The sequence below is a fragment of the Cupressus sempervirens genome, chromosome 7, assembly GCF_028749045.1.
Source record: "Cupressus sempervirens isolate cs-2001-9-10 chromosome 7, ASM2874904v1, whole genome shotgun sequence".
NCBI classification, from domain to species: domain Eukaryota; kingdom Viridiplantae; phylum Streptophyta; class Pinopsida; order Cupressales; family Cupressaceae; genus Cupressus; species Cupressus sempervirens.
The window spans coordinates 797,813,846-797,828,854 of NC_143124.1; the positions used below are offsets into that span (position 1 = coordinate 797,813,846).

The following is a 15,009-nucleotide window of genomic DNA, read 5'->3' on the forward strand; positions in this document are numbered from 1 at the left end:
AATTATCAAGATACCTAATTAAAACATCTAGGAGCATTCGCAATAGATTCTTACAAGCAACTATATTTTGAAGCACCAAAAATAAAAATAAAATACCTAGAAAAAAATTTAGAATAACACTAATAATTAATGCAGTAAATTGTATATATCAAAGACGCCCATTGTTTCATTGTACTTGAATTACCAACCATGTTATTAGCTTTGAAATAGATGTTAATGTAAACGAGTAGAATTATTTAAAAGCAAAAATTAACAAGAAAAAAATCATGACAAACAATCTTTAGTCAGACATCCTTTCCTGCCCATATTCATCCATGGCACAGTAGCTACAGAGAACATATAGCACTTGATTGGCTTTTAAGTAAACGCTGCAGGCATGATTTATATCCCTACAAATAAATTATAATCCTATGGTAATGAATTTGCAACTATGACAATGCTTAGGTTTTTCATTGGTAGATACTGTTAATAGAGAACAATGATCTGGAATGGAGCTGCTGGGACACCTGAAAGGAAATGTGTAGTTCCGTAGAAATCAAATAATAATACAAAGTGGCAAAGTGCATATTAGTTTTGTAAGAAGAAGCAGCATTACACTATGGCAACATACTAGAGTTCAAAGTAGTTACCAATGGCAGTGTATATTCTACAGGTTGGAACTCATTGCAAATTACTCATCAAAATTTTCAATATATCAGAACAAAGCTTAAGTTACAACATTGCCAATGAGATTTAATAAACAAAGTTTAAAGTTAAAATGTATCCGTCCTCCTTGAATATCTATGACAAGGAAAATAGCACTTAAATGGCAGCTAAACAAACAAACATCTAAAACTGTGCTCATTCTTCAAGATCCTCATCTTCAGGCACACCACGCAAATATAGTACATTGTTGCACCTGCATTTAAACCAGATTAAGTGCATAAACCAGATTTTGTAGAACCACATTCAAATAAAAAGATTTTCAAATTCAAAACAAAAACTACAAGATGATATCAAAAGCAAGGATTCAAAAATCTTGTAACAATATTTCTCGCTCTTTCTTTTCTCTGTTCTCTTTGCTCAACATATATTTTTTGGTCATCCAGTTCAGTCCATGAATGTTTTGCTCTCTTTAACTAAAAATATTGTTAATTTTTCAACTGGCCAAATTAGATAAGCTACAACGATATTGTTCAGAGTCTCAGACAACTTGTTCAGTATTCCAAAAGTCTCATTTATTTTAAGGCCGTTATTTTTTATAATGTCCCATTTTCGAAATGATATTATCATATCAATTAAAATATAAAATATTTGAAATATTTATAAATAATATAGAAATGAAAGTTTCATATTGATTTAACCAAAAATGAGAGAGCGTGGAAGAATCGTGACTATTTTAGGGGAAAAGATTATAAAAGAGGCACCAAACAAGGAGAATGAAGCATCATACAAAATATATATCTTTTATCACAGGATAATTACTCTTTTGGAGCATGGAACTGCAATTCATTATTATCTGATAGTTATGAGACTAAAACCCATTTATCTTCCTTCCCAAGTTTGTGGGAAAAGAATCTCAACTCAGGCTGATTATGAAATTATTTACCAAAGGCATTAGGCTGCTGTAAACTTGCAGAATATTGGCAATAATACAAAACAATACCTCATATGAATTTAGGCAGATTTCTGAGTGTTCAAAGCAATTTAATAAGTTAAATTTGACAGTACTAAATCAACAAGTTTAAACTTTAAAGTCAAGAATTCTTATCACTGTACAAGTTATTAATAATCAAAAATTCTTATTACAAATCAATTGGCCACATTCATATTCTGTGTGCTAGGGGTTTAAACTAAGGGAAATAAAAAGGGTCACTACAATTTTCTACACATTTATTCCAGCATGAATCTATTGATCTATCTTTCTAATCAGTGTATCATTATTTTCCATTTAAAAAGTATCATGTCACTATGCTACAATATGATACCAAACAGTAATGATATTTTACTTGGAATACTTGCATCTTGAGAATCTACTACAGGAATCAGTACACAATATGACTTAATCTTACCTAATAAAAACTTCTCCAAGGTTGCCTGTGAACTGCCCATCAATATATTCTTCGGTGCTGGCTAGCTGCATAAGCACCAGAGCAAAATTCATTAGAGAAATACAACGTTACTAGAAGAATAAAACACTAATTAAAAACATTAAGTGAAAAGAAAAGCAAAATACCTGCAGATTCATATAAGAATCAACAGACACCAAATAACCTAATATGCACATTTCACAAGACATTAGATAGTCGGTGTATGTCAAAGTATGATACTAATCTAGAGCTTTCACATTTAATGGTTGGCATATAATCAAGTCAACAATTACCTTTGTATTCCATGCCCCATTTTAATTTCACAATAACAGGCTTCCCAGTCAGATTGTTTAGAAATGGTTTTGGGTTCACAGGAACAGTCTGCCAAGAACAGATCAATATCAGTTACTGAACAGCAAACATAAGAAATTTTCAAAAACAACAATATCCAACAGAATAAAGCGTTTTTAAATTTAAAACTATAATTTGGTTTATTTAAGCTGAACTAAAATTACATGTCTCTTCCTCACAAGTATGTCAGCCAAAAACAGAAATACAGTTAGTCAGCCTTGAAACAAGTTACAAAACACATGCAACCAAACACCTATAATCATGAGAAAACATCATTGCAGCAACTACACAACTTACAATAGATTACACTAGCACTTGCAGTGTTATATGATAGGTTGAATACTGATTCTAAACTGTCAGGTCTCTTTGTAAAACATCAGCCTTCATTTCTCTGAGCATTCTATTGAAGTACTAATATATCTCATCAAAGATGGAACTGTCAAAATCCACATATCTCATGACTATAAAATTAGAAATATGTTAAAGATGTACATTTGGCACTTGAACAATAAGTCACATTTCAACACTTCCTTCACCCTTAACCTCTGCCCTATCTGATTCCAATCCTATGACATGATCACTAATCATAAGAGCTCCTAAATGTCAATCAAACTCTTTAATAGGATTAAGCAGAATGTGACTTGATTTTTACAGGTTTGACAGATTCCTTTTTGAAAGACCAAAATAGCATGACATATGGTGATTGGAAAGAAATATTTGCACTTCTCTAACATCGGCTACAACTTGGTTGATCTTTGAATTTGTGGCATGCATACGACAATAGGTACAATAGATACGCTTGTAGGCAGCTTCAACCAACTCCAGATGCCTCTACACAAATGTTACATTCATCACAACCTGCCCCACATTGCTATCGATGAGTGAGTCGGTGTCTAATGTTCATCCACCCATCCACAATAATGTTACATCACACAAGTTCAATGTGGCATTCATTCCCCCAGCAAAGCAATCATCTTGTAATAGTGTTTATCAAGGCTGCCTCAGGCAATTTTGGACATGGCCTCATTAAAATAAGTAGAGTAAGCAATCGAATGGAATGCCCCACCAAAATCATTTGCTTCATCTTGAACCTATACATTGCAGATATAAAACATGAGGTAGAGTTGAACTCGTGCCCTTGAAATTCCCCTTGGGCTTCACTGCACTTGCCTCAAAAATAGAAACTTGCATTTGCTGAGTATCAATGATTCAAGAGGGTGTCGATGCTAGTAGAAGTTGTGGATATGCTATCATTACACAACCTGATTATTGCAATCCTCTCTTCAACTGAGAGTTTAGGGCATATTGCAGCCCCTTTACCCTAGATGTGTACAATGCATCGTTGTAGATGACTCCCATGAATCAACAATTTATTTCACATCCATGCTTGTTGCATATTATCATAAAGGAGCCTTCTTATTAAAAGGACTCTACTCATTGATGTCGCCATTAGACATCTTGATTACAGAGAGTTTTGAACATCCTAGAGCCCCTTATCATAGATGTGTAGGTGTGGTATTGAAGATAGCAAAAATAGCCTCTTTATAGTTAACTTTCCCACGAATTAACAATTTCATTCACATCTATTCTTGTTGCAAATTCTTGTAAAGGAAGGTAGTTAGGGTTCGTTTGGCAGCATGAATATGAGTGGAATAGGCATATGTAAATTCTTAAAATTTCAAATTCTCCATTTGGGTGTACCAAATCAGAATTGTGAATAGGAATACGTATTCCAATTTTGGCTCAAAAATGAGAATTTGCAATTCCACCTAAATAGGTGGAATTGGAATACGTATTCATATTCCAGTTTTATTTATTTTAGAAAACATAAATTTTTGGGTCCGTGAATTCTCCATCAAATTTCGATTGAACCAAACAAGAATAGGAATATGTATTCTTATTTTCTATTCTAGAATAACAATTCCAAAATACATATTCCTATTCCCATATTCTTATTCCCACAGCCAAGCGGACCCTTAGGGAATGAACCCTTGGCATACGTTTACAACTTAGAAAGGCTGTTAAAATTCGTGCAAGAGTGGCATAGGAGTTGCACTCATGTGAGAGAAAAGACACCTTGTACTTGAGCATTACCAACTCAAAGGTAAGAGTTTGTATGAAAAGAAAGAGATTGTTATCCTTCATGCAATCAATTAAAGGAGACCATATTTAATGAAAAGGTACTTTAAGGTAGAGAATGATGGTAGTCTCAAGTACTTCTTGCAACAAAGAATTTTTGTCAAAAACTACAAAAAATGAGCATAAAAAAGTTGAGAATGACTTCGCAATCAAATCGGAGAAAGGAAAAGAGAATGTAGTTGGCAATACTCAAATTAAAAAGGATGATTCAACAAAGTCACTATTGCGCATCATTCTCATTCTATGGGCAAATAAGGTGAATAAGGCACAAAACTAATAGGATGTGAATACACAATATCTCATTCAAAAACCTCATTAAGATCCAAACAAGACAAATTTGTGTGGAAAATAAATGCTCTCTCGTACACGAATAGATTATACTTGTATAAGCCTCAACACTTACGAGTAAAGAGTTTCAACCTAGCAGAGTTAGCAAAGCTAGATGAGGAGGGGAGAATCGTTTTGGAACTTGATATATCCTTCAAACACACACCAAGACATTGTAAACGAAAACCATTGCAAAACATATGATCAAATAAAAGAAACTGCTTAGTAAAGATGCAACATGGGAGGATGAAGCAATCCTCCAAAAGCATCCTAGGATTGCCAACGTTAATGACAATGTTGGCTTTTAGGGGAGTGGTGTACTATGTCCTTAACCTATAGAACTCATTGGGATATTTCTCACCAAATTGTAGTTGGCATAACCTTTATTTAATTTGTATGATCATTTCTATAGATTTTTATTGCTAGTAGGGTCAGCCTAGGTATATATAAGAGGTAGTGATTAGTATGTCATCATCACATTGTAAGTTTTCCTCTTATTGAAGACATGTGGAGGTTGTCCACTCAAAGTGGCTTATTATAATTAAGTATTGGCAAGTAATTCCTATTATATTATCAAATATTTCCTATTATATTCTTCTTTGGTGGCAATAATTTCATTACAAAAACTCTTTTTTTTATTGATTTACGTTTTCATTATTTATACATAACTTTTGTTGTGCCCTAGTACTCCTAGGGTTTCAAGCTTTCAATCTTGATATTTTTATCCCTATCAACAGCATGCCATGCCAAGAGACATTACTTTATCAAAATCCTAGTGGATTCCGGTGACCTATATTATGAAGTAATTGGTACATATTTGCTTAATAGGTACATATTTAGTTAATGTTAATAGAGACCAAGAGGTCAATATATACAAAAGACTAAAACGATGTTTCCTTAAGAAACGATCGTAAAGAATAGAAACATTCTATTCTAGCTAAAAGAAAGCTAAAGAAAGCTAACAAATAACTACAAACTAACTAATATTAGAAACATTCTAATATCTACAATAGATTACAAATAGATAACCATTAACTAATAATAGAAGCTTATCTATTATAATAATAACCTCCCTTAATGGTTAATCTATCCACAACACTAAGTTGTCCTCTGAATTTACCAAACTTATCAAGACCAAGAGGCTTGGTAAGAATGTCTGCAATTCGATCTGTGGTAGGAACATACTGCAAGTCTAGTTGTCCTATGTGTAACAGTGAACATCTACATGCTTGGTTCGTTCATAGAAGACTACATTTCGTGTTAACTTGATAAGGCCTTCATTATCAACAAACAAAGTGGTCGGTCCTAGTAGTGACATCTACATATCCCCAAGCATCCAACGAAGCCAAACAGCTTCACAACCTGTCTTGATTGACCCTCTGTAGAGGACAGAGAAACTCCTTGTTGCTTCTTACTAGTCCATGTGACGGCACCAAATCCCAAACTGAACACATATCTAGAAGTTGACTTTTTAGCATCAACAAAGCTTGCCCAATCTGAATCTATGAACTCACTGAGTCTAGGATTAGAACACTAAGAGTAAAGAAGTCCATAATTTGAAGTGTCCTTCACATTATGAATCACACGCTTTGCTGCCATCCAATGATCAGCCTTAGGAGCTGTCATAAAATGTAAGATGTAGCTAACTGTGAAGCTAATATCAAGCCTAGTAGAAGAGAGGTAGATGAGGTCGACTACTAGTTGCCTATATGTAGTATCATCAACAAAAGGAGAAGCAAATTTGGCTGATAACTTGAGACCTTTCTCTGTTTGTGTAGATGCAAGCTTGCAATCTTGCATACGGAATTTGTCTAATAGAGCCCTGGTATATTTGAACTGAGAGATGCAAATACTAAAAGACTGTTGCCAAACATCAACACCTAGGCAATAATGCATGAGCCCAAGGTTAGTCATATCAAAAGACTTGCATAAAGTTTGTTTGATTCCCTGAATCAAAGATGTCGAACTGCTAGTGATGATCAAATCATCCACATAAATAACCAAAAGAATAATGTTACTATCAGTAGTCTTGATGTACAAATTTGAGTCTAAAGAACTCCTCTAGAAGCCTTGATCACTGAGGTACTTATCAATTTTCATGTACCATGCCGTAGGGGTCTACTTCAAGCCATAGAGAGCTTTCACTAATCTGAGAACCTAATGTTTTTTATTGACAACCTGAAAACCAGGAGGTTGCGTCATGGAGACTTCTTCATGGAGATCACCATTCAGGAAAGCACTCTTGACGTCTATTTGATGGACCTTCCGGCCAAACTACGTTGCTATGGCTAGGACTAATCTGATTGTGCTCATCTTTGCAATAAGGGCAAAGGTCTCCTCATAACCAATACCCTGACGTTGAGAAAAACCCTTTGCAACTAAATGAGCTTTGTACTTATCCAAAGTACCATCAGATTTGTATTTGATTTTGTAAACCCATTTGCAGCCAATGGGTTTCTTCCTTAGTGGAAAATCAAAAAGGACCCAAGTGTTATTCTTCAGCAGGCTCTGGTGTTCAAATGTCATGGCCTGTTCCCAATCTAGAATTCCTTAAGCCTCAGAATATGTTTGAATTACCAACATTAGTATTAGGAGATGCTCTATGATCAAGTTCCTCATCTGAAGAATCTAAATCAAACTCAAGTGAAGCATCTACAAATTTGGGTGATCCTGCAAGAGAAGCTGGAGGTGTCTGTATAGGAATCACTGGTATAATTGGAGCCGCAAGAGCTACTAGAGCCCTCCCATCAAGAGGACCTAATAGAAGCCTAACTCCCAAATCATGAGTCTTCATAGGCTAGTCTTCTAGATCAGGAACAGGAGAAACAGGCATGAAGGGTCCTCATTGCTCATCGCAACTGTACAAGAGACGAGATGTCTCAGTGTCAATCAAGCAGTAGGCTTTGTGAAGACTATTGCATCCAGCGGGCATGAGTTTCTGACTCTTGGCATCCAACTTGGTGCGAGACACATCAAGGATCCAAACAAAAGCAAGAGAGCCAAAAACTTTCAAGTGACTTATTATGGGCTTGCGACCTGACCAGGCCTCTTTCGAAGTCTTACCTTTGACCTCCATTGTGCGTGTACGGTTCAAAAGATAAACTGCAGTGTTAACTGCTTCTGCCTAGAACCTCTTCGAAAGATGTCTGTGTTCGAGGATGGAGCAAGTCATCTCGATGATTGTTTTGTTCCGACATTCAACTACACTATTTTGTTGTGGTGTGTGGGGTGTGGTTAATTGGCGTTTGATGCCATGAGTATCCAAGAAGCTAGAGAATTGATTAGTACAAATCCCCCCGCCCATTGTCTGACCTAAGAGTAATAATAGATTTCCCAGACTCTTTTTCAACTAAAGGTTTAAACTTTTGAAAGACAGGAAATGCATCTACTTTCTTTTTAAGAAAATATACCCACGTTTTTCTACTAAAATCATCAACGAACAACAGAAAAAACCTAGACCCAAGAACAGAGGGAGTGGCCATAGGGCTGCAAATATCGGCATGAAAAAGCTTAAGTACCTGAGAAGCTCGCCACTGGTGAAAGGTGTGCGATGTTGCTTCCCATCCTGGCATACATCACAAACCCCAAGCTGTTGAGCCTGAATCTCTGCCAAACCGAGGACTAACTCTTCCCGAGCAAGCTGAGAGAGATAATGCACATTTGAGTGCCCATACTACTAATGCCAAAGTGTGCTAACAGAAGACTGCCAAGCAGCTATAGCTAAGTTTCGAGAATCACCAAAATCTGTAAGTCGAAAAAGACCATGATCCTCAAGACCCACAACAACAATAGACTAAGTTGCCCTATACACTAATGTGAACTAAAGGTGATATCCAACTATGGAGAATGTCGCAACAACTGACTGACTAAGAGTAGATTTAGTTTCATCCTTGGAACATAGTACACATCGAGTAAATTGAGATGCCTCCCAACAAACCGAATTTGAATGTTGCATTTGCCGACAACAGTGTACTCCGCCACCAAAAATAACAGAATCTGAATAAGGTTGGTAGTCAGTGAACCAATCTCTGCATTGGGTGAAATGACGAGACACACCTAAATCAATATACCAGGCACAACTTCACATGATCTGCAGATCTTTTAGCCATGAAGCCGTAAAAGGCATATTTCGTCTACTCGGTGTGCTCTGCATTGTTCGCTTTGGGCTATGAACCTGATTGCTTAGATTGGGTAACTAAGCATTTTCGACATTCAACCTTCATGTGACCAAACTTGTGGGAATAGTTGCATTGAATGTTCTTCTTTCAAGAGCCTTCTGAAACAGGAGCAGATGACTTCTACTAAGGTGACTATTAAACCTTGCTTTTTATCCTTTTGAAAGGATTTAGTAGCAAAGGCTTGCTTTGTGGAGGTGGAGCTGGAACTACTACCGAACTCTTGTTTCCACTGATCTTGTTGAAGTGGGAGTGTGCAAACATTTGTGAATTTCAGATCAACACCAAAAGAAGTGATATTCAGAGTCTCGATAAAATGCTCATAGGAGTTGGGTAAACTCCTAAGAGTGATGACCACAATGTCCTCTTCCTCCATCTTGCGACCAATGACAAGCAACTAATCACTGATTTCCTGAATCCTATTCAGGTGAGCCTAGAGCAATGTTGACTCATCCATGATAATAGAAAACATAGTGTTCTTCAAAAAGAAAGCTTTGCTTTTGTCAGAAGTCTCATGAAGATTCTTGAGATGTGCCGATATCTCGACAAGTGTCTTGCCGGATGAAATCTGAGAGTTGATCATCAACTACAGTTAATTTGAGATGCATCACCGTCTCTCGAATATTCAGATCCCATGTATCCTAATCAATATCTTGAAAAGAAAAACTATGATCCGCTACAGAAAATTAGGGTTTTGAACAAAAATGGCCCTGCTGCAAAAAAAACCCACAAAAAATGGTGGAAATGTGCAGAAAAAATAGACGGCAGTTGCAAAAAAATGGTCGTAAGAAGCAGATTTCACAGAAAATAATTTCTAAAAATATTGCTCTAATAATTTCGAACAAGAAATTATAATATTTTTTGAAAAAATTCAAAGAATTGGCTTTCATACCATATTACAAAGTAATTGGTAAATATTTGCTTGATATTAACAGAGACCAAGAGGTCAATATATACAAAAGAATAAAACGATGTTTCCTTAGGAAACAATCCTAGAGAATTGAAACATTCTATTCTAGCTAGAAGAAAGCTAAAGAAAGCTAACTGATAACTACAGAGTCACACACTAACTAATATTAAAAACATTCTAATATTTACAATAGATTACAAATAGATAACCATTAACTATTAATAGAAGCTTATCTATTATCGTAATAACCTCGACATTGATTGATGCCTCTTGCAAAGTGAAAACATCAATGGGCTTGGAATGGAGATTGGATCTTGCTTTTATTGCAGGGTTGTGTTGTTGTTTTGACTTACAATCATAGTCAAAAGTATGTAGATGGCAAGAGACCCAAGAAACTATGAGCCAACTCTTGGTTTGCTTAGTCTAGGTTGGACCCATGCACTATCTTGCAAGATTAATTCCTCCAACAATAAATGAAGACCTTTGACTCCTATAACCAAGGGAATCAAATATAATTCCCAAGTGATTCCTGCAGGCACACTAATCAAATTTCCACACCCCTAAAAAAAGTTATTTTTAGCTATCAAAAATCTCTCTCTCTATCTCTCTCTAAGATTCTCTCTGAGATTCTCAGAGATTTTCCATATGCAGATCTTTCAAATTAATGCAATTTTGATTCCAGTTCTTACCACCTACTACCAAATTTTTGCATTTTTATTCAAAATAAATTTGAAGAAGCCCAAAAGCTGACAAGAAACCTATTCAAATGTGAAAAAAGTGTGGTTTGTGGATAACAACTTTATGAACAACATCAAACAATGTATTGCTCTGTATCTAAACTTAAATTGCTTAAAGAAAACATTCTTAAATGGAACAAAGTACATTTTAATAATATTTTCAAAGAGAAATTAGACATTAAAGAACTTAAGAAAGTAAATGAAGAAATAATCAAAAAAGAAGAGGATAATGAAAAATACATCAAAGAAAAGGAGTTAATAGCTAAACAAGAAAATATATTAGCAAAAGAAGAAATTTATTTGAAACAAAAGTCGAGAGAGACTTGGTTTGCTAAAGGGGATCGTAACAAAAAGTTTTTCCATAATAGCACCATCAATAACAAAAATATCAATAGAATCACTAAAATTAAAAATAAGGTAACTTGGAAGAAGAACCCACAAGAATAGATGAGGTGTTTGTGGATTATTACAAGAACATCCTAAACAAATTTGAAAGTTCTAACTGGATTGCACAAAAAATTATCGTAAACGCTACCCCAAAATTAATATCAGCTGAGGATAACAAATGATTAAAAATAAACCCTCCACAATAGAGGAAATCAAAAAAGCGCTATTCAGCCTTAATCCGGATAAATCTCCTAGCCCAAATGGCTTCCGAGCTTTTTTCTTCCAAAAGTGTTGGGATATTCTAGGCTTTGACCTTTGGAAAGCTATGGAAGCATCGAGAAATGTGAGATCACGTCTGACTGAGATTAATCATACTTTTTTAATGTTAATTCTGAAAAAAGCAGATCATGAGGAACCAGGTGACTTTCGACTTATAGCACTTTGCAACAAAATATATAAAATTTTATCAAAAGCACTAGCTAACAGACATAAACAAGTTCTCCCAAAACTTATATCAGAAGAGCAAACAAGTTTCATTCTAGGCAGATCCATCCTAGATGGGAGAATCACCATCCAAAAAACAATTCATTCAGCTCAAAACAACAAGGACGCATGCATGCTTATGTTAGATATCCAAAAAGCATATGATAAGGTGGATTGAAGATTCTTATGCAAAACTTTAAGAGCTTTTGGCTTCTCACACCAATCTTATCTTCACCTGTATTGCCACCCCTAAAATATCTCTTCTCATTTACGGCTCTCCAGAAGGATTTTTTAGCATATCCAGAGGAATTAGACAAGGAGATCCTATCTCACCTTTTATATTCATCATCATGGTTGAAGCATTTGGTAGAGCACTCAAAAAAGCACAAGAAGGGAAAATCAAAGGGATAACAATAGTAGAAAACATCCCCAATATAACACACCAACAATTCGCAGATGATACAATCCTACCTGGGGAAAGCACAGCAGAAGAAGCATGAAACTTCAAACAAATAATACAAACTTATATGGAGGCATCCGGGCAAATGGTTAATGCCGAAAAGTCAGAGATATTCTTCTTGAACACACCAATAGAAATGGAAGATGACATCTGTAACATAATGGATTTCTAGAAAGGCTCATTCCCTTGTAAATATTTAGGAATCCATCAACTAACTAAAGCAAGCAGAGCAACAAAAACCAAAGTAGTGCTCTCAGCTACACCCACATATCAGATAACTTGCCTCCCCCTGACTAAAGGGGTAAAAAAGAAATTAGATAGCAAGCTCAGAAACTTATTTTGGAAAGGGATAGAGGAAAAGAAGAAACTAGCCTTGATTAAATGCGAAAATATTTGTAAACCAAAAGAATCGGAAGGCTTAGGAATTAAAAATTTTAGTTGACAAAATGAAGCCTTGGGAGCCAAACTAGTCTGGAGAATGTGCAAAGAGAAATAAAGCAAGTGGACAAAATTTCTCTATTGCAAGTATCTTGATAGTACGGACTCGTTATCTCTTTTCAGAACAAGGAATCCGCCTAAAGGCTCAAAATCATGGAATTTCATGTTACAATGTCGTCTTATTATTAGTAACAATCTAACATGGGGCATAGGGAAAGGTGAGGAAGCCCTATTTTGGGAAGACTTTAGGGCCCCTGATAACTATAATCTTCCAGATAATATTAAAAATACACTAGTCAACCTGTGGGACAAACATGTGAACAACTACAAGCAAGTAATACAGAAAGCGGGCAAAGAATCCTTGATATAAAAATCAGTAAAAGGAATTAATTTAACATTATAGGAAAAAGAGGCTTTTAAAGACTTTCTTAGTCAGAGACAAACCAATCACAAAAATAGAAAAGATAAACTAATTTGGGGAGCATCCAAGGATGGGCAATACAGTGTTAAAAAAGGATATGATCTTATAATCAACTCTCAAAGATGGGAAAAGATAAATATACCTCTTAAGTTATGCTGGGATCCAGCATGCCTAGCTAAGGCGGGTATATTTCTATGGGCTACGACATAAAAAAGAATACTAACAATGGATAGATTTACTAAGATGGGTTTTGAAGGCCCATCGAGATGCCTTCTTTGTAAAAAGGATTCAGAGAATGCAGAACACTTCTAATATCAATGCTCCTTTACAAGGGAAAGTTAGTTTTGGCTATGTCAAAAATTCAATTGGATCACAGCCCTACCCGAAAGTCCCGAGAGTCTTCTAAATAGCTGGCCTAAATTCGGAAATAAGACAGTATATAGCAAACTTTGGAACGTTACTCCTACTATGTTGTGGGAAATATGGAAGGGAAGGAACAGAGGAATTTTCAATGACTCAGAAATGACTATTTCCTCCTTCCTTAACAAAGTAGAAGCCAGTATAGCAAAAGTTATGAATAATAATCTTAGAAACACAGCCAAAGAAGAAGGATTATTCTCAGATTGGGATGCAGATATGTGAAAAAACTGGACCTATCTAATTAACCCACCAATGGTATACCCTAAGAAAAACAAGCAAGCAAGAGAGGAATGCAATTGGGAACCTCCCCCAATATGATGGACCAAATTGAACTTTGACAAAGCATCCCAAGGAAACCCTGGTAAAAGGGCTAGGGTGCATCATCCGCTCAGAAACAAGTGACTAGATTGCAAAGAGAGCCAAACCATTAGGAATTATATCGAACAATATAGCAGAACTAGAAGCTCTAATGGAGGGACTTAATCTAAGCTTAGACCTGGGTATAAAATAGATAATAATCAAAGGAGGCTGCCAAATAATCTTAAATGCAATCAGGAAGTGCAACACCCCTAACGGGAAAATTAATTCTAAGCTTGAAAATGTACTTATTCTCTTAGATAAGTTTGAGGAAACAAGAATACAACACATATACCGAGAAGGTAACAAAGAAGCCAATCAGCTAGCTAATATGGGAGCAGATGGGGAGGACATCTTCCTTAAATCGGCCTAGGTCAATTTAATCCCAAGAAACTTATTCATCCTGTTGGGTGCATTTTTTTTTAGACTTCTTTTGCTACATTCACCTAGTATTTTGACATCATTGAGATCAAAGAGTAATTTTCATTTCTTCCTATTTGATTTGCCAATTTACTACCCTTGCTCTTCTCTATTTCCCATTCTAAATCTATCCTCTTTGGGAATATGCTCTCTATTGACATTGAAACGGTATAAGAATTTTATAAGGAGGATGGATAAATAATATTTAAGTATGGTTTGATCAGGCTCAAAGGATGTAGGCATATCTAACCTTTAAAAATAGAGAGAAAACGTAGCATTATAAGACGCACACTTATAAAGCCCATAAGAATCCACATCTTAACTTACAATGATTACTTCCTCTTGGGTCTAGTGGTTAGGCTTTCTGCTTTTATCTCTCTCGAATCATATAAACTAAAGATATGAACTTGTTCTCTTAATTATTTAATTATACTATATCATATTCTTTATTACTTAATGAGGCCAAAGAGCTTTTCTACCAATGAATTATTAGTCATCCTCATGGAGTAATCTTTGGCCATCATCTAGACCCTTCTAGTCATTTCTTGAAGTTGGAAGAAGCTTCCAGTCTTTCCTGCTATTCCTATATTAGGCGTGTCTTTTTGTGAGTTAGGCTCCTACGCTTTTTTCCCCTGTTCATCCACCACCCTTTGGTAGAATCCTACCTTGGTTTTAGTATGGAATCTTCTGTTACTTTGTTCCATGCCTTTGAGGACAAGACTATGGCCTTTAGAGGCTTTGTCAAACCTGACAGATGGAATAGGTTACTCAATCCTATAGATGACATGACTAGGCTAGTTGTGAGTAGGGCCTTAGGAGAAAAAGTGTTTAACTATGAGTGCACCTGGCGCACTAACAGCTCAATTATTTGAACTTTAATTACTTGTATGCCTAGAGCGCAGGTAGGACATTGGG

General features: G+C 35.7%; 1 protein-coding gene across 2 annotated transcripts in view; it reads right to left on the reverse strand.

Moving 5' to 3' along the window:
• Positions 1-507: 507 nt before the first annotated feature.
• Positions 508-15,009, reverse strand: part of LOC149549769 (putative small nuclear ribonucleoprotein F) — a 32,659-nt gene continuing 18,157 nt past the window's right edge. For both annotated transcript variants that reach the window (XM_089793033.1, XM_089793034.1), the window contains exons 3-6: positions 2,363-2,450; positions 2,216-2,253; positions 2,052-2,116; positions 508-898 (exon numbers count right to left, since the gene is read on the reverse strand). In XM_089793033.1, the coding sequence (XP_089649159.1) occupies positions 841-898; positions 2,052-2,116; positions 2,216-2,253; positions 2,363-2,450 (249 nt within the window). In that variant the 3' untranslated portion in view covers positions 508-840. The remainder of the gene's footprint in view (positions 899-2,051; positions 2,117-2,215; positions 2,254-2,362; positions 2,451-15,009) is intronic.